Consider the following 19,200-nt stretch of genomic DNA (forward strand, 5'->3'; position numbering starts at 1 on the left):
CACAGTCACCCAGAACCGGTCTGATGGGGTCATGCTAGTGATGACCACTGGACATTGTAGTTGTCTTGCTGCCTCTGCTGCCCCAGAAACAGGATGTGGCTGCTCTTCTCATTAGCTGTGGCTGGTAACAAATCACTTCACAACTTAGCCACAAATAACAGCAACCATTGCATTAGGTCTTATGGTTGCTGTGAGCCAGGATTTGGAGAAAGGCATGGCTGGTTTGTTCTGGCTCAGGATGCAAATGGTGCAATCAGTGATGCTTGAAGCAGGGCAGCTGCAGGTGCTGGACAGGTGGGCGTCTCTTTGTGGTCTCAGGGCCTCCCCCACCATGTGGTATCTGCCCTGGTTAGCTTGGGCTTCCCCACAACATGGCTGCCTCAAGGTAGTCAGACTCTTTATATATGGGTGCTGAAGACCCAGGCAGAAGCTACTTGGCCTTTTCTAGCTCATTTTGGGGATTCCACAACTTCTCTTCAGCTGAATTCTGTTGGTTACATGGAAGCCACCAAACTGCACAGATTTGAGAGAAGGGTGCCATAGATCCCACCTCTTGATGGAAAGAGTATCAGGCTCTGATTGTAGAAACACATGTGGGATGAAAGAGATTGTTGCAACGTGGTGAAACCCCATTCCTACCAAAAACCAAAAAAAGAACTAGGAGTGGTGGCACACACCTGTACTCACAGCTACTCAGGAGGCTGAGGTGAGAGGATCATTTGAGTGCTGGAGGCTGCAGTGAACCACGATCATGCCATTGCACTCCAACCTAGGTGACAGACCAAGACCCTGTCTCGAAAAGAAAAAAAAGATTGTTGTAGCCATCTTTGGAAAATAGAATCTGTCCCAGTTGCCATGCATGGCTGAAAGAGATGGCCAATTCCTGATGCTTCTGCGATATTCAAAAGTGTGGGAGGGGCTGGGTGAAGTGGCTCATGCCTGTAATCCCAACACTGAAGAGGCTGAGGCGGGTGGATCACCTGAGGTCAGGGGTTTGAAACCAGCCTAGCCAATGTGGAAAAACCCCGTGTCTACTAAAAATACAAAATTAGTTGGGCCTGGTGGTACATGCCTGTAACCCCAGCTATTTGGGAGGCTGAGGCAGGAGAATTGCTTGAACTTGGGAGGCTGAGGTTGCAGTGAGCCAAGATCACGCCATTGTGTGATCTTTCACAAAAGTGAAACTCTGTCTCAGGAAAAATGAAAAGGCAAATCTGGCCAAGCGTGGTGGCTCACACCTGTAATCCCAGCACTTTGGGAGGCCGAGGCAGGAGGATCACTTGAGCCCAGTTTCAGAAAAGATAAGTCTTACAAGTTAAAATATATGAGGATGGCCAGGCATGGTGGCTTATGCCTGTAATCCCAGCACTTTAGGAGGCCAAAGTGGGCATATCACGAGGTCAGGAGATCAAGACCAGACCATCCTGACTGACACAGTGAAACTCCGTCTCTACTAAAAATACAAAAAATTAGCCAGACATGGTGGCACGTGCCTGTAATCCCAGCTACTTGGGAGGCTGAGGCAGGAGAATCACTTGAACCTGGGAGGCGGAGGTTGCAGTGAGCTAAGATCGTGCCATTGCACTCCAGCCTGGGCAACAGAGCAGGACTCCATCTCAACAACAACAACAAAATACACACAGATACAAACACACACACACACACACACACACACAAGGATCTATACATGCGACAGCATGGATGGAATGAGAATGTTACTGAATTCAGTCCACAAGTATGTACTCATCCCCGCCTCATGCCAAGCACTGTTCTAGACACTGGAGATGCAGAGGTGGACAGAGCAACTTCCTGTTCTTTTGCAAATTCTGGAAAAGATAAACAAAAAGTAACCAAACATGATTTATCTGGCAGCAATAGATGCTATCAAGGAAAATGCAAGCTAAGAAATAAGGAGTGGCTGGGATAAAAGGAGTTGCTATTTGATTTGATTTGATTTTGTTTGCGACAGGGTTTTACTCTTCCACCTAGGCTGGAGTGCAATGGTGCAATCACGGCTCACTGCACCCCCGACCTTCCGGGCTCCAGTGATGGATCCTCACGCCTCAGCCTCCCATTTAGCAGGGACTACAGGCATGCACCACCACACCCAGTTAGTTTTTGTATTTTTTGTAGAGACAGCATTCCACTGTGTTGCCCAGGCTGGTCTCAAACTCCCAAGCTCACGTGATCCTCCCGCCTCAGGCGCCCAAATTGCTGGGATTACAGACTTGAGGCCCTGAGCCTGGCCTGGACCTCAGCTTTTACCCTGAGTGAGACAGAAGTCATGGGAGGACCCTGGGGCAGAAGAGTGACATGAGTTGACGCACATTTAACAGGGATCCCTCAGGCTGTTCTGTGAGAATGAGTTACAGGGAACAAAGGCAGACGGTGTTATGAGACTGATTTCTGCAAGTCTCCAAGCGGCCAGGGCTGCTGTTTTGATGTTTCTGACTTCTCTCCCTCATACACGAGCCATAGAGTTGTCCTTCCTCACCTAGAACCTTTTTTTTTTTTGAGACGGAGTTTCACTCTCGTTGCCCAGGCTGGAGTGCAATGGCGCGATCTCGGCTCACTGCAACCTCCACCTCCCGGTTTCAAGTGGTTCACCTGCCTCAGCCTCCTGAGTAGCTGGGATTACAGGCATGTGCCACCATGCCCGGCTAATTTTGTATTTTTAGTAGAGACACGGTTTCACGATGTTGGTCAGGCTGGTCTCAAACTCCTAAACTCAAGTGATCCCACTGCCTCGGCCTCCCAAACTGCTGGGATTACAGGCGTGAGCCACCACTGCACCCAGTCTCAGTCTATGGTATTAATAGCATCATTTCCAAACTAAAATATCCAGTATCTGGGTCCACATCTCAGCTGTGTGATTTTGGGCATGGTACTTAACCCTTCTAGGCTTCAGTTGTCTGTTTTGTAAAACGGGAACAAAATACCCATGAGTTCATTTGTGTTGTGTATCCTGGGATGCTCCAGTTTGGGTGGAACCTGCACGTGAGCTTGTGTGCTTTGCAAACCTTCCCTGAGCACCTGCACTCTGTCTGGTCTTGCACTGGGCGGGGTGCCCAGGGGAGGAGCCCTTAGCTCACCACAGTGATCACGACATCCCTGGCCCTGCCGTCATAGGCTCACAGTCCACTGAGGGGGACAACACATCCCCAGCCAGGGACTCAGAGTGTGCAGGGCTGAGGTGGGGAGCTCAGAGGGGGAAACTGACCCAGCCAGGGAAGGCAAACGAGACTTCCTGGAGGACGGGATGGTACAGCTAATCCTAAAGGGTCATCTTTTCCAGTTTAACAGTTGCTCTCTCGGATGGATTCAGTGGCTCATGCCTGTAATCCCAACACTATGGAAGGCGAGAGGATCGCTTGAGCCCAAGAGTTGGAGACCAGCCTGAGCAACACAGTATTACCCTGTTTCTATTACAAAAAAACTACAGGGCCGGGCACAGTGGCTCACATCTGTAATCCCAGCACTTTGGGAGGCCAAGACGGGTGGATCATGAGGTCAAGAGATCGAGACCATCCTGGTCAACATGGTGAAACCCCGCCTCCACTAAAAATACAAAAAATTAGCTGGGCGTGGTGGCGCGTGCCTGTAAATTCAGCTACTCAGGAGGATGAGGGAGGAGAATTGCCTGAACCCAGGAGGCGGAGGTTGCAGTGAGCCGAGATCGCGCCATTGCACTCCAGCCTGGGTAACAAAAGGGAAACTCCGTCTCAAAAAAAAAAAAACAACTACAAAAATTAGCTGGGTGTGGTAACACACACCTGTAGTCCCAGCTACTTGGGAGGCTGAAGTGGAAGGATTGCTTGAGCCCAGGAGGTGGAGGTTTCAGTGAGCTATGAGTGCACCACTGCCCTCCAGCCTGGGTGACAGAGCAAGACCCTCTCTAAAAACAAAAAACAAAAGCGTTGCTCTCCCGTGTGGCCAATGGATAAAGCAGCCTTGACCAGTCTAGTAACTCCCAGGCTCACCTGTAATCCAAGCCTTCTCTGTGTTTCTGAACAGGCAAAGCCCACCTCCCCAATCCCCCCTTCTGACCACTGTCCTTGGCTAGCTTCTCCCAGGTAACTAGTGACATCTAGTGGGGGATTTTGTCCGAGTCTGACCTGGCCTTTAGGGGGCTCCTGCCGTCCGACCTGTGACCCCACCCTTCCCTGCCGCGGCTGGACTCCTCCCCCTTCCAGCAGGTGCCCTGGCCTCCTCCCTACCCTTCTCACCTGCTCCCTCCAGCCCGACTCCTCCCCTCCCCACGAGGTTGCGAGGGAATCGAGCGAGAGCGGGAAGGAGAGAGGGAGGGTGGCATTCCTGGGATTCTCTGGATTGGGGGACGAGTGGGAGGGCCTTCCATGGGTGAGCAAGCGAGAGAGCACCCCGCACTCCACCCCCAGCCCCATCATCAAAGTGGCCTAGGAGGAACTGGATTTGAAGACCGTTGGAGATAAGAGGTTAAACGGGTTGATTCCAGGCGACTGGGCAGACGCGGAAAGCCGCCCAGAGCACTGACCACAGGGGAAAACATACTGGGAGCAGCTGCTTGGGGCCACTGGTTAGACTGGGAGAGGCCAGTGCGGGCCACCGGTTGTAGTGGGGTCTGCTGGTTAAAATCGACAGTGCCACCCTAGGCTGCTGGTCCCCGTGGGGACGAGTCCCCAAGTCACACTAACGGGGAGAGGGTCCACGATTGCCTGGGGAGACCCTAGCCCGGGTCACTGGCTACACGAATCGATCAGGACCCCCGCTGTGGGCGCTGGCCAGTTACCCGGGACAGCCCTGGACTTGGGGGCGGAGGGAGCCCCGAGCCTGGCCCCGTGCACTGGGAGGTCCGCTCCGGGTAGTGGGAGGTCCTGGCCCCGCGCCCGGGCACGGGGGGACGAGGGGGGCCTGGAGGGCGGGGCGGGGCGGGGCTGCCGGGGGCGGGGCCTCTGGCTCCCAGCCCCGCAGCGGCCGAGCTGCAGCCCGGACTCAATCGCCGCCGCCGCCGTGAACATGGAGCCCCCGGACGCACCGGCCTGGGCGTGCGGGGCGCTGTTGCTCGCAGTCCTGCTGGCGGCGCACCCAGGTATGGTCCAGGCTGAGAGCAAGGTGGGACTGGGGGGAGGCCCCTGGAGACCCCAGGAAAGCAAGGAGAAAGGGCTTTACGCTGACTCCAGGAAGCAAAATGTGGGGACCCCAAGGAGGAGGGATGCGGGAGTGTTGGAAGGTTCGCCTTCCAGTGAGAGATCTGGGGACAGCCAGGCGGGAGAGCTGGGGATGCCCAAGCGGTGGGTCAGAGACAACCAGAGAAGCCAGCCCCCTTCCCACTCGGCACCCTGGAATCCGGGTCCCACCTGCCTCCTCCCTCAGGCCCTGGAATTTGGGCCTTCCAGCCCCTCTTTCCTCAGACCCAGGAGTCCAGGCCTCCAGTGGCCAGAATGGCTTCCCCCAGGGCACAGAGAATGAAAACCCCAGGACTTCCTCCCTCAAAGGTCCTCAAGTTTTGAGAGGGCCTGGGACCCCTTAGAGAATCGAGGACCACGTGTCCCGCACCAGCGATCCATACATACTTAGGAATTCCCAGAGTCCAGTATAAAGAAACCGCCTCCCTCAGGAAGGGGCTGGAGCACCAGCCCCAGGCAGTGACAGTGGAACAAAATGTTTCCAAGTGACAGGCCCCGTTCCTGGGGCCTTAGCTATTCACACACCTGCATGGGGACAGACAGAGAGGAAGCCCTGGTGGGGGGCCAGGGACAGAAGAACAGAGATATGACAGGCTGGGAAAGAGAAGAAATCTCTGCCTGCACTTGCTATCTGCGCCTCAGACTCTCGGCCCTAGGCACCCGCCTGGCCCCCTTTGCCCCTCTCTGGGGACTGGCTGGGGCCAGAGGTGAGTGCCTGGGAATCCAGGACCCTGGCACATTCACGGTCAACAGTGGGTCCCCAGGGGTAGGGTTGGGCCAGACTGAGCGGGGAAGGGAAGGGAGGTTCTGAGAACTGATGCCAGGATGCCAGCCCAGAGGGTGAGGGAGGGTGAGGTTTTTCTACAAGAATGACTCCACCAGGCCCCAGCCTCCTCTCCCTCTGCTCCCAGGAGTCCAGGCACCCGGCTTCCCAAGATCCTGGGCCTCAACATTATCCTGTTGCTAGATGACTCACCTTATCCCATTCGCTGTTGTATCAAATGGAGAGGGGGGCCAAGAGGCGGTGGGGGGGGCGGTGGGGGGCTCTGGCTCCAGGCCGGGCAGGTCTCAGCCAGCCTGTCCCTCCCACATTCCTGAAACCTGCCCAGCCCTGTCCCCCCTCACCACCCCCACACACCCATCCCGCCTAAGCTCCAGGCCCAGCTGCAGCCCACACCCCAGCCCCTCACTCACGAGAGGGTGGAAGAAACTCAGGAGCTGAGAGGTGCAGGTGCAGAGAGAGGCAGAGTCAGGGACAGAGATGAAGACCCAAAAGGAGAGACACACACAGAGGTGGAGACCAGGATGGAGAGAGACATTTATCCAGCATCATGGAGATGGCCCTGCCCAGGGTGCTGGAGGGGAATGGCTGCGCCAGACCTGCTCCTGCCCTGGGGAGGGGCATGTGCTCTGTGGGGGGTAGCAAAGGCAGGTGCAGGATTACCCCACTAGTGTTCCCTGGAGGCTGCAAGGCCCTGTGCAGCCCAGGAGGAGCCCTGGGTTCTGTAAGTGCGGAGAGAGATGTGTCTGAGACCACAGATGCAGGAGAAGGGATGCAGGCGAGATGACCTCAGGAATGAGGGGTTGGGGGCCTGGACTCCTGGGTCTGAGGGAGGAGGGGCTGGGGCCTGGACTCCTGGGTCTGAGGGAGGAGGGGCTGGGGGCCTGGACCCCTGGGTCTGAGGGAGGAGGGGCTGGGGGCCTGGACCCCTGGGTCTGAGGGAGGAGGGGTTGGGAGCCTGGACTCCTGGGTCTGAGGGAGGAGGGGCTGGGGGCCTGGACCCCTGGGTCTGAGGGAGGAGGGGCTGGGGGCCTGGACCCCTGGGTCTGAGGGAAGAGGGGCTGGGGGCCTGGACTCCTGGGTCTGAGGGAGGAGGGGCTGAGGCCTGAACTCCTGGGTCTGAGGGAGGAGGGGCTGGGGGCCTGGACACCTGAGTCCTGGGATAGAGGGGACCCTGTCTGGAGGGCTCCTCCTCTTGGTGTGGGGGACGATGGCTCAGTTGCCCTCTTGCAGATGCCCAGGCGGAGGTGCACCTGTCTGTGCCTCCGTTGGTGGAGGTGATGCGAGGAGAGCCTGTCACCCTGGACTGCACCCCTACGGGAACCCACGACCATTATGTGCTGGAATGGTTCCTTGTGAGTGTTTGAGGCTGGGGTTCGGGAGGGGGGGGAGGGGGCTGGAGTCAGGGCACAGCAGGGAACAGGGTCATTCTCTCATCAGTGCCTATGGCCTGTAGAGATCCACCAAGCCACACTGTGAGTCTTACCAAGGGGAAGGAATCTGCAGGGCACCCCGTGTTTGGGCACGGCTGAATCTAGAATGACATGGTCCTGCTGTGGACTGCGGGCTCCTGAGAGAGAACCATCAGAGACAGACACCAAGAAAGCAGGAGAGACCAGGCATAGTGGCTCCCGCCTGTAATCCCAGCACTTTGGGACGCCCAGGCAGGCAGATCACCTGAGGTCAGGAGTTCAAGACCAGCCTGACCAATATGATTAAACACCATCTCTATAAAAATACAAAACTTAGACGGATGTGGTGGCGGATGCCTGTAGTCCCAGCTACCTGGGAGGCTGAGGCAGGAAAATCACTTGAACCCGGGAGGTGGAAGTTGCAGTGAGCCAAGATTGCGTCACTGCGCTCCAGCCTGGGCAACAGAGCGAGACTCCATCTCAAAAGATAAAAAGCAGGAGACGAGGGGGGGTCAGGGAGGACTAAAGAGAGAAAATGAAAGACAGGTGGGAGAGGGAGAGACAGGAGGAGGGATGGGGCCGGCTGAGATGGAGAAAATGAGATGGAGAATAGGAGGCAGAAAAAATCAAGAGCTGATAGGAGGCCGGGGCAGGAGGAGGCGGGAAGGGACAGAGGGACCAGACGGAGCCATAATGAGAGGAAAAGAGGCAGAGCCAGGAGCCACAGAGAGAGAGAGAGAAGCTGAGGAGCGCGTGGACAGCCCGAGCTGAGAACCACCCCCTCGCGTGCGCGCGCCCGCAGACTGACCGCTCAGGAGCTCGCCCCCGCCTGGCCTCCGCGGAGATGCAGGGCCAGGGCTCAGAGCTCCAGGTCACAGTGCACGACAGCCGGGGCCGCAGTCCCCCGTACCAGCTGGACCCCTGGGGGCGCCTGGTGCTGGCTGAGGCCCAGGTCAGTGACGAGCGAGACTACATGTGCGTGGTGAGGGCAGGGGCGGCAGGCACTGCCGAGGCCACCGCGAGGCTCAGCGTGTTTGGTGAGTGTCCTCGGACGTCCCCCAAAGGGAGGCAAGCAGGGAGGGGCACAAGGCAGGGGCTCCTGACAGGAACGTCTTTTTCACAGCAAAGCCAGAGGCCACCGAGGTCTCCCCCAACAGAGGAACACTGTCTGTGATGGAGGACTCTGCCCAGGAGGTATCTCTGGAGGGACCTTGGTTACAGGATTCTGGAGGAGGAGGGGACAAGGGCCTGGACTCCTGGGCCTGAGGGAGGAGGGGCTGGGGACCCCTGGGTAATAAAGGAGGAGGGGCAAGGCCAGGCGTGGTGGCTCACGCCTGTAATCCCAGCATTTTGGGAGGCAGAGGAGGGCCTCAGAGGATCGCCTGAGGTCAGGAGTTCTGGACCAGCCAGGCCAACATAATGAAACCCGTCTCTACTAAAGATAAGAAAATTAGCCGGATGTGGTGGTGCACAACTATAATCCCAGCTACTCTGGAGGCTGAGGCATGAGAATCACATGAACCTGGGAGGCAGAGGCTGCAGTGAGCTGAGATCATGCCACTGCACTCCAGCCTGGGCCACAAATCGAGACTCTGCCCACCCCCCAAAAAAAGGAGGGGCAGAGGGGGAAGACGCCTGTGTCCTGGAAAGGAGAGAGCTGGGGGACCCAGAATCCTTGGTCCCTGGAGGATGGGGCTGGAGGCCTGGACTCTTCAGTCTGAGGAGTCGGGGACTAGGAATTCGGACTCTGGGGTCCTGGGAGAGTCGGGAGTTGGGAACACAGCTCCTGAGTCTGAGTAGGGAGAACTCCTGAGGGAGGAGGAGCCCCGACTTCAGAGCCCCAGCTCCGAGCCCAGGGCCACGCCTGTGTCTGCCTCAGATCGCCACCTGCCATAGCAGGAACGGGAACCCGGCCCCCAAGATCACGTGGTATCGCAACGGGCAGCCCCTGGCGGTGCCCGTGGAGATGAACCCAGGTGAGCGGCGGGAGCTCAGCAGGGCGGGAGCTCGGCAGGATGTGGGCTGGGGTGGGCGGTGGGGCCTGGCTGACCGACACCTCCCCATCTGTCCCAGAGGGTTACATGACCAGCCGCACCGTCAGGGAGGCCTCGGGCCTGTTGTCCCTCATGAGCACCCTCTACCTGCGGCTCCGCAAGGCCGACCGAGACGCCAGCTTCCACTGCGCCGCTCACTACAGCCTGCCCGAGGGCCGCCATGGCCGCCTGGACAGCCGCACCTTCCAGCTCACCTTGCACTGTGAGTCTGTGCTGGCCTCTGACCTCTGATCTCAGGCTGCACACCTCATTGAGGCCTGACCCTCTAGCCGGTGGCCTCACACTCCCCTCTAGCCCTCCACCTCCCTACTTCATGCCAAAAAAAATGTGCTAGTGCTGGCCACTGACCTCTGGCCTCAGCCATCCTGGCCTCTGACCTCTAACCTCCACTGAGCACCCTGGCCCCCTTGGAGTTTATGACTAAACGGTGCTTTCCACCCTCTCACCCTGAACTGGGGCCCCCTATGACATCTAGCCCCACGTCTCACACTGGCCTGTCGCCCACACGGACCTCTGACTCTGGACCTAGACTCCCAGTTTATTTCAACCTCTGAACTCTGGCACTTCAACTCTGAATAAGCGCGACCCTGAGGCTTGAAACCTATGACCCTAACCTTTGACCTGCCACAGCCCTCTCCTGGGATGAAGGGTTGGCCCCTTGCCTGTACTCTAACCTCGACCCTTCCCCTGATGATTCCCATCTCCCTGCCCTTCCCTTAGATCCCACGGAGCACGTGCAGTTCTGGGTGGGCAGCCCGTCCACCCCAGCGGGCTGGGTGCGTGAGGGTGACACTGTCCAGCTGCTCTGCCGGGGTGACGGCAGCCCCAGCCCGGAGTACACGCTTTTCCGCCTTCAGGTGACCCACCCAAGGGTCCCTCTGGGATCCGCCCCCCAGCCCCTGACCTCTGTGACCTAACCTGCATAACTTCTAATGTGGGACCTGGGAGGCCCCTGGCTTAGGCAGCCACCTGATCTGGTGGCCCACAATCTCTGACCGACCCCTGATTTGAGAGAGTCAGGATTTAGCATGCACCCTGACCTGATGACCCTGACCCCTGTTAGGGTCTGACTTAGTATGACTGTAAGCCGGTGGCTTCTGACCTAGCATAACCCTGCTGAACCAGGGTGGCTTCTGAGCCAGGTTCCTTGTCCCTGGTCTCCCAGGACAAGCAGGAGGAAGTGCTGAATGTGAATCTTGAGGGAAACTTGACGCTGGAGGGGGTGACCCGGGGCCAGAGTGGGACCTACGGCTGCAGAGTAGAGGACTACGACGCCGCGGAGGACGTGCAGCTCTCCAAGACGCTGGAGCTGCGTGTGGCCTGTGAGAGCCCTGGGGGAAGAGGAAGGCACGAGGGGTCCTGCCATCCGGGCCTCTGCGCCCTCCTGTCCACAGCCTGAAATTGCTGTCATCCCGCACACTCTGCCTTCAACCCTTTCACTGCATTTCTTTTTTTTTTTTTTTTCTGAGACAGAGTTTTGCTCTTTTTGGCCAGACCGGAGTGCAATGGCCTGATCTCGGCTCACTGCAACCTCTGCCTCCCAGGTTCAAGTGATTCTCCTGCCTTAGCCTCCCGAGTAGCTGGGATCACAGGCACACACCACCACCCTTGGCTAATTTTGTATTTTAAGTAGAGACGGGGTTTCTGCATGTTGGTCAGGCTGGCCTCGAACTTCCGACCTCAATTGCTCTGCCTGCCTCTTTTCTTTCTTTTTCTTTTCTTTTTCTCAATCTCCTGATCTGGTGACCCGCCCACCTCGGCCTCCCAGAGTGCTGGGATTACAGGCATGAGCCCCAGAGCCCCGCCCCTACCATCTATTTCTAACCAATCCCTTGACTCCCAGCTTCTAAGAGCGCTTTTCAGTTCACTTGCATCCAAGCCCTGGGAAAAGGCTGGATGCTCCCTTCACACTCCTTGCCTGTCCCTTCCTGGGGCAGACCCTGCACCAGATACTGGGGACACAATGTGACCAAAACAGGCCAGCCCCTGCATTTCAGTAGGGGAGACGGACGGTAAATGCTAACCGAGCCCTTTCAGTAACAATGGTGTATCCCCAGGTGAGATCGCCAATCAGAGAGCGGGGGGAGGGATTATTGTAGGTGCTGGGTGTTGCAGTCAGCTTTCCTGGGAAGCAGGTTCTGATTTGGATGTTTTCAGGCAGAAGGTTTGTGGGAAGTACCCCAAGATCCATACCTCTTGGGTCTAGGGAAGTAAAGGCAGCAGATTTGGCAGCAGGAGAGGTTGGGCTGAAGTTTAAAGAAGGCCTTGGGCAGGGCACAGTGGCTCATTACTATAATCCCAGCACTTTGGGAGGCCGAGGCAGGAGGATTGCTTGAGCCCAGGAGTTCGAGGCCAGCCTGGGCAACATAAGGAGACTCCGTTTGTACAAAAAAAATTTTTTTAATTATTCAACCTGAGGAAGCTGAAAAAAAAATTAAAACTTAGCCAGGCATGGTGGCCCACACCTGCAGTCCCAGCTACCAGGAGGTCCAGGTGGGAGGATTGCTGGAATCTCAAAGGTTGAGACTGCAGAGCGCCTAGATTGCACCACTGCACTCCAGCCTGAGCAACAGAGAAAGGCCTCGTCTCAGGAAAAATAAAAATAGGTCGGGCACAGCGGCTCAGGCCTGTAATATCAACACTTTGGGAGGCCGAGGTGAGTGGATCACCTGAGGTCAGGAGTTCAAGACCAGCCTGCCCAACATGGTGAAACCCTGTCTCTACTAAAAAAAAAAAAAAAAAAAAAGCTAGGCATGGTAGCAGGTGCCTGTAATCCCAGCTACAGCTACTCAAGAGCCTGAGGCAAGAGAATCGCTTGAACCCAGGAGATGGAGGTTGCAGTGAGCCAAGATTGTGCCATTGCACTCCAGCCTGGGCAACAAGGATGAGACTCCATCTCAAAAAAATAATAAAATAAATAAAGAAGGCCTCGGTTAGCCCCACAGGCACTTGGAATCCCGGATGGCCCTTCACAGTTGTCCTCAGTTGGGGTGAGGGGCTGGGCCTTAATGCCCATACCACTCCTCAGAGGTGTGCTGGCCTCAGGCAAGAGGCTCTCAGCAGCTGAGGCAGTTCCCAGAGAGCGCTGACAGCTGCAGGCTGACAGCTGTCATCTTTCTCAGCAGCTGGCGGAATAAGTCCCGTGCTGTAAGAAAGATCTCGGTGTCCACAATAGGGGAAGTGGGGGAAGCCTCTGAGAAGAGACATTTGAGTGAGAAAACACAGTGGACTCAGAAGCACAGAGAGTGCCCAGGCGAGCTGGCTCACACCTGTCATCCCAGCACTTTGGGACCCCAAGGCAGGTGGATCACCTAAGGTCAGGAGTTCAAGACCAGCCTGCTCAGCATAATGAAACCCCATCTCTACTAAAAATACAAAAATTAGCCAGGCATGGTGGTGGGCGCCTGTAATCCCAGCTACCCAGGAGTGTGAAGCAGAATTGTTTGATCTTGGGAGGCAGAGGTTGCAGTGAGCTGAGATCACACCATTACACTCCAGCCTGGGCGACAGAACGAGACTCAGTCCCCCAAAAAAGAAAGAAAGAAAATGCAGAGAGCTACAAGAAGAGCACTGCAGGCAGAGTGAGCAAGCAAGTGCAAAGGCCCTGAGGCAGATCCAAGTTGGCCTACTCAAGAAAAACAGCAAGAGAACAAGGTAGCTGGAGCACAGGGAGAATGCTGGAGAGTGGGAGACGCTTCAAGAGGTGGGTGAGGGCCAGACCAGGCAGCATGCTGTAGGCACCCTTGAGAAGTTTGGCCTGGATGCCAGGAGTACTGGGTAGCCACTGCAGGGTTTGATGCAGAGGGGAGAGCTGACCCACATGTGTTTCAAAGAGATCCCTCTGGCTTGTTCGGTGGAGGATGGAGAGAGGGAGCAGCAGCCTAGTGAAGAGGTGGTTGGGATAGTCAAACCTGAGGCCAGAGATGGAAGAAAGTGAGAGGATCTGTCCTGGGAACAGACCAAATACAGACTTGCTGAGGCCAGGAGCAGTGGCTCACGCCTATGATCCCAGAGCTTTGGGAGGTCAAGGCGAGAGGATCACTTGAGGCCAGGAGTTTGAGACCAGCCCCGCCAGCATAGTAATAACTTGTCTTTGTTTTTTTTTGTTTTTTTTTTCTGAGACAAAGTCTCACTGTCACCCAGGCTGGAGTGCAGTGGAGTGATTTCGGCTCACTACAATCTCCACCTCCTGTATTCAAGCAATTCTTCTGCCTCAGCCTCTGGAGTAGCTGGGACTACAGGTGCATGCCACCATGCCTGGCTATTTTTTTTTATTTTTTATTTTTTAGTAGAGACGGGGCTTCGCCATATTGGCCAGGCTGGTCTTGAACTCCTGATTTCGTGATCCTCTGGCCTTGGCCTCCCAAAGTACTAGGTTGACAGGCATGAGCCATTGCACTGGGCCCTTGTCTTTATTTTAAAAAAATTTTTTTAAAAGCCGGACACGGTGGCTCACGCCTCTAATCTCAGCACTTTGGGAGACCGAGGCAGGCAAATCACCTGAGGTCGGGAGTTCAAGACCAGCCTGGCCAACATGGTGAAACCCTGTCTTTTTTTTTTTTTAAGATGGGGTTTCACCATGATGGCCAGGCTGGTCTAGAACTCCCGACCTCAGGTGATCCACCCACTTCAGCCTCCCAGAGTGCTAGGATTACAGGTGTGAGCCACCACACCCAGCCAAACTCTGTCTTTACTAAAAATACAAAAATTTATCTGGGCATGGTGGCGCATGCCTATAGTCCCAGCTACTCAGGAGGCTGAGGCAAGAGAATCGCTTGAACCCGGGAGGCAGAGGTTGTAGTGAGCCAAGATCATGCCATGCACTCCAGCCTGGGCTACAGAGTAAAACTCTGTCTCAAAAAAAAATTAATTAATTTTAAAAAGCTTTGCAGATAGGATGTTTGGGGTACCAGGGAGGTTATCCCAAGGGTTGGGGTTTGAGCAAAAGGTTTGGGTGCTGGAGTCACAAAAGGAACACCTCCACCCACTCAGGTTATACACTAACCTTGGGCTCGGATGTCAGCTCTGAAGAAGAGTTATTGACTTGGATGTGTATTTTGGGGTCCAAATACATGGACCCCAACTGCTCGGTTTAGACTGCTCGGTTTTTGGTTGGAGGGTCTGGCTGGGAGGATGGAGATTTCATGGAGATGAGGAAACCAGGAGGGATGGTTGCTGTTCTCTGCTTGCAACTGTCCACTCCTGTTTGAACCCCCAATGGCCCCTGCAGGGCCCCTAACTGAGTGGGTGGGGCTCTGGGAAGAGTGACAGACTGTCTGTCCCCCACTGCAGACCTGGATCCCCTGGAGCTCAGTGAGGGGAAGGAACTTTCCTTACCCCTGAACAGCAGTGCAACCGTGAACTGCTCCGTGCAAGGCCTGCCCACCCCTGCCCTACGCTGGACCAAGGTGAGAGGGAAAGGAGCCCGCTCGGGCCCTGCACCTGCACCCTCCCCTCTCCCCTTGCTCCTGGGCCTCTCACTACATCTTCCTCCTCCTCTGCCCTCCCCAGGACTCCGTTCCCTTGAGCGATGGCCCCATGCTGTCACTCAGTTCCATCACCTTTGATTCCAATGGCACCTATGTATGTGAGGCCTCCCTGCCCACAGTCCCGGTCCTCAGCCGCACCCGGAACTTCACGCTGCTGGTCCAAGGTTCAGGGGGCGGGGAGGGGGTGGGCTTGGATGGGGACAGTGCGGGACATGGGGCCTGGACAAACAGGACACGTCCCTGTGCCCCTGGCCGGGACCTCTGTCTTCTGCTCAGTTCCTCTTTTCTCTCTCCCTCCTCTCCCTTCACTTTCTATCCATCCCACCAACCACAGGTTCGCCAGAGCTAAAGGCACTGGATACGGAGCCCACGGCAGATGGCAGCTGGAGGGAAGGAGACGAGGTCACGCTCATCTGCTCCGCCCGCGGCCATCCAGAGCCCAAACTCACCTGGAGCCAGCTTGGGGGCAGTGTAAGGGACCTTCCTCTCCACCCTGAACCTCCCCTCAGTCACCCACGCATTACGTCCTCCTCTCCACTTCTGGGGGACTGGAAGTCACCTCTGCCCTCACCCCCAGCCCTTGACCCCATGGTCTGGGGCCTGACTGGAGCCTCCACAGCCCGCAGAGCGGGTCCCCGGAAGGCAGGGCTGGGTGAGCAGCTCTCTGACCCTGAAAGTGACCAGTGCCCTGAGCCGTGACGGCATCTCCTGTGAGGCCTCCAACCCCCACGGGAACGCGCGCCACGTCTTCCACTTCGGCACGGGTGAGTGGTGGTGGAAGAGCTGGGCATGCGGCAGACAGAGCCCGCTGCCTGACCCCTGCCTCTCTCCACCTTGTCCCTGCAGTGAGCCCCCAGACCTCTCAGGCTGGAGTGGCCGTCATGGCCGTGGCCGTCAGCGTGGGCCTCCTGCTCCTCGTCGTTGCTGTCTTCTACTGCATGAGACGCAAAGGGGGCCCCGGCTGCCGCTGCCGGCGAGAGAAGGGAGCTCCGTGAGTGGCCTGCTGTCTGCAGTGACCACATAGCCTAACCCATCCCCACCCTCAACCCCAAGCTCAACTCTTAACCAACCTCAACCACATCTGTCCTCCACCCCGGAGCCCACCACATCCACCCCCATCCGAAACCCATCCTCATCCCCACCCATCCTCATCCCCACCCCATCCCCAACCCATCCCCGTCCCCACCCCATCCCCAGCCCATCCTCATCCCCACCCCCATCCTCATCCCCACCCCATCCCCAACCCATCCTCACCCCCACCCCGTCCCCAACCCATCCTCATCCCCACCCCCATCCTCATCCCCACCCCATCCTCATCCCCACCTCCATCCCTACCCCATCCTCATCCCACCCCACCCCCATCCCCATCCCCACCCCCATCCCCAACCCATCCTCATCCCCACCCCATCCCCAACCCATCCTCATCCCCACCCTATCCTCATCCCATCCTCATCCCCAGGTACAGCCCCACATCCAACCCCAAACTAACCCACCCCCATCCCCAACCCATCCTCATCCCTAACTCCATCCCTAACCCATCCTCATCCCCAACTGCAGCCCCAAATCCAACTCACACATCCCCAACTACATCCTCATCCCCAGCTACAGCCCCAAACCCTTCCCAGAGCCATTCCCAAACCTGTCCCCAAGCCAAACTCAATACCATCCCCCTCCCCAATCTCCTCTCCTGCCCCCAGCTCAGCCTCATCCCCAACTCCATTCCTGTCTCCCATCCCAACCCAACCCCCAACCTCCCTTCAACTCCAATCCATAACCCCCTTCAAACCATCCCCATCTGAGCATCTCTCCAGGCCAGGCCACATCCCTGTCCTCCCCTGACCTCCAGCCCCAGCTCCCATCGTGCCCCTGAGCTCACCCTTAACTCCAACTTAGCCAATCCCATCTCTCACCATCCAGCCCTCATCTAGCCACTTCCCAGCCCTAGACCCCCACCATCCCCAAGCCAACTTCATCCCTGTCCCTATACCCCATTCTCGACTCCAACCCCCAACCGCCAAGCCTCTCCCAGCGGCTCCTCAACTAACCTCTTCTCCAGCCCCACCACATGGCCGTCCTCATCTCCAATCCGTAACCATCCGAGACCATCCCAGATCGATCCCAAAGCCAGCTCCAGCTACATTCCCATCTCCAACCCCAATAGCATCTGCATCCCCTCGCCCAGCGCTGACCCCAGTGTCATTACCACCCCCTCACCCATTCCCACGCCATTCCCACCTAGCACACCCCCATCCTTACCTCCACCCCCAGCTGCCTCCTAGCCCCACCCACCCCCATCCTCAGCTCCTCCCCCTACCTGGTATACCTCCAACCCAATGCCTCCCCTGATGCCTCCTCCCCGCAGGCCGCCAGGGGAGCCAGAGCTGAGCCACTCAGGGTCGGAGCGGCCTGAGCAGACCGGCCTTCTCATGGGAGGTGCCTCTGGAGGAGCCCGGGGTGGCAGCGGGGGCTTCAGAGATGAGGTGGGTGAGGGCCTGGGCCCCCTGGTGAGAGGGACCTGCTGGGCAGTGGTGCAGGGCCTGTGGGCAGAGGCTGACCTCTCCGTCCGCTCCGCAGTGCTGAGCCAAGGGCCTCCTAGAGGCAGTCCCTGGACCTCCAGCTGCAGGCATCAGAGAACCAGCCGTGCTCACGCCGCACCCGCCCCCGCCTTCCCTCTTTCCTCTCCCTGCCCAGCCCTCCCTTCCTTCCTCTGCTGGCCAGGCAAGGACCCACAGTGACTGCCTGCCTCTGGGAGGGAAGGAGAGGGAGGGTGGGTGGGTGGGAGGGGGCCTTCCTCCAGGGAATGTGACTCTCCCAGGCCCAAGAATAGCTCCTGGACCCAAGCCCAGGGCCCGGCCTGGGACAAGGCTCCGAGGGTCGGCTGGCCTGGGCTATTTTTACCTCCCACCTCCCTTACTGGTCCCCCCACCTGACGCTGACGTCCTGCTGCAGAGTCTGACACTGGATCCCCGCCCCTGCCCCTGCTCCCGCTCCTGCCCCGCCCTACCTCCGCCCCACCCCATCATCCGTGGACACTGGAGTCTGGAATAAATGCTGTTTGTCACATCGACACTATCCTGTGGCTAGAGCTTCCTCTCGGAGGAGGGAGGGGAAGGGCGAAGCAGGTGATTTTCCCCCTCAGCTGCCCCTCCCTGTCCACCCTCTTGCAAGAGGACGGGAGAAGCCTGATGTCATGGAGAAAGAAATGAGACCGGGCTGGGTGCCGTGGATCATTCTTATAATCCCAGTGGTGGTGGCTCACACCTATAATCCCAGCACTTTGAGAGGCTGAGGCTGGGGGGTGGCTTGAGGCTGGGAGTTCAAGACCAGACTGGGCAGAATATCAAGACCCCATTGCTACAAACAATAATAATACAAAAATTAGCCAGGTGTGCCTATAGTCCCAGCTATTCAGGAGGCTAAGGTGGAAGGATTCCTTGAGCCCAGGAGTAGGAGACTACAGTGAGCTACGATCGCACCACTGCACTCCAGCCTGGGCAACGAAGTGAGACTTCATCTCTTAAAAAAAAGGAAGAAGAAAAAGAGGCCAAGCTTGGTGGCTCATGCCTGTAATCCCAGCACTTTGGGAGGCAGAGGCAAGCGGATCACTTGAGATCAGGAATTTGAGACCAGTCTGGCCAACATGGTGAAACCTCGTCTTTACTAAAAATACAAAAATTAGCCAGGCATGCTGGCCCATGCCTGTAATCCCAGCTACTTGGGAAGCTGAGGCAGGGGAATCACTTGAACCCAGGAGGCAGAGGTTGCGGTGAGCTGAGATCATGCCACTACACTCCAACCTGGGACACAGAGCGAGACACTGCGAAAAGAAAAGGAAAAGAAATGACAGCATGAGAGCCTGTGAGCACACAGACAGCGACTTAGCTGGCCGAGGGTGGAGGGAGAGATGCCGGGTCCCCAGGGCACTGATCTTGGCCCCCCAGAGACCAGAGCCTGCCTGGAGGTGCGGTGCTGTCTCCTTAAATAAAATTTCCCAGTCTGTCTTGCCAGAGCCCCAGAGGGAATTGAAGCTGGGCAAGGAAAAGCTCCCTCTTAGCTGTAGACTCCATGGAATTAGGGATGGAGCCACCTCCTCTGGGGAGGAGTCCCTGGGGAAAGAGTGGGGAGCTGGTAGGAATCCAGACAAAAGGGAGCCTGGGGCAGAGAGGACACAGACATTACAAGGCCAAGGAAGAGGGACGTGAGAGAGGGATGGAAAGATTTAGAGGGAGGCAGGAGGGATGGGCTGGGAAGCTCTGAGAGAGCCCTAGGGTAAGAGACAAAAAGAGATTTGGGGAGAGA

At 57.1% G+C, this 19,200-nt stretch overlaps 1 protein-coding gene across 1 annotated transcript; it reads left to right on the top strand.

Annotated features, from left to right (window-relative positions):
• The first annotated feature begins 4,967 nt into the window (after window positions 1–4,967).
• Window positions 4,968–17,970, top strand: BCAM (basal cell adhesion molecule (Lutheran blood group)). The gene is made up of 15 exons (XM_017967654.4): window positions 4,968–5,068; window positions 7,180–7,301; window positions 8,161–8,395; window positions 8,482–8,552; window positions 9,238–9,334; window positions 9,432–9,614; window positions 10,133–10,269; window positions 10,578–10,734; window positions 14,705–14,820; window positions 14,924–15,065; window positions 15,236–15,372; window positions 15,521–15,665; window positions 15,748–15,892; window positions 17,264–17,381; window positions 17,476–17,970. The coding sequence occupies exons 1-15, from the start codon at window positions 4,996–4,998 to the stop codon at window positions 17,479–17,481; spliced, it is 1,884 nt and encodes a 627-aa protein (XP_017823143.2). The 5' UTR covers window positions 4,968–4,995; the 3' UTR covers window positions 17,482–17,970.
• The last annotated feature ends 1,230 nt before the right edge of the window (window positions 17,971–19,200 follow it).

The sequence above is a fragment of the Callithrix jacchus genome, chromosome 22 (assembly GCF_049354715.1).
Source record: "Callithrix jacchus isolate 240 chromosome 22, calJac240_pri, whole genome shotgun sequence".
In the NCBI taxonomy this organism is placed as follows: Eukaryota; Metazoa; Chordata; class Mammalia; order Primates; family Cebidae; genus Callithrix; species Callithrix jacchus.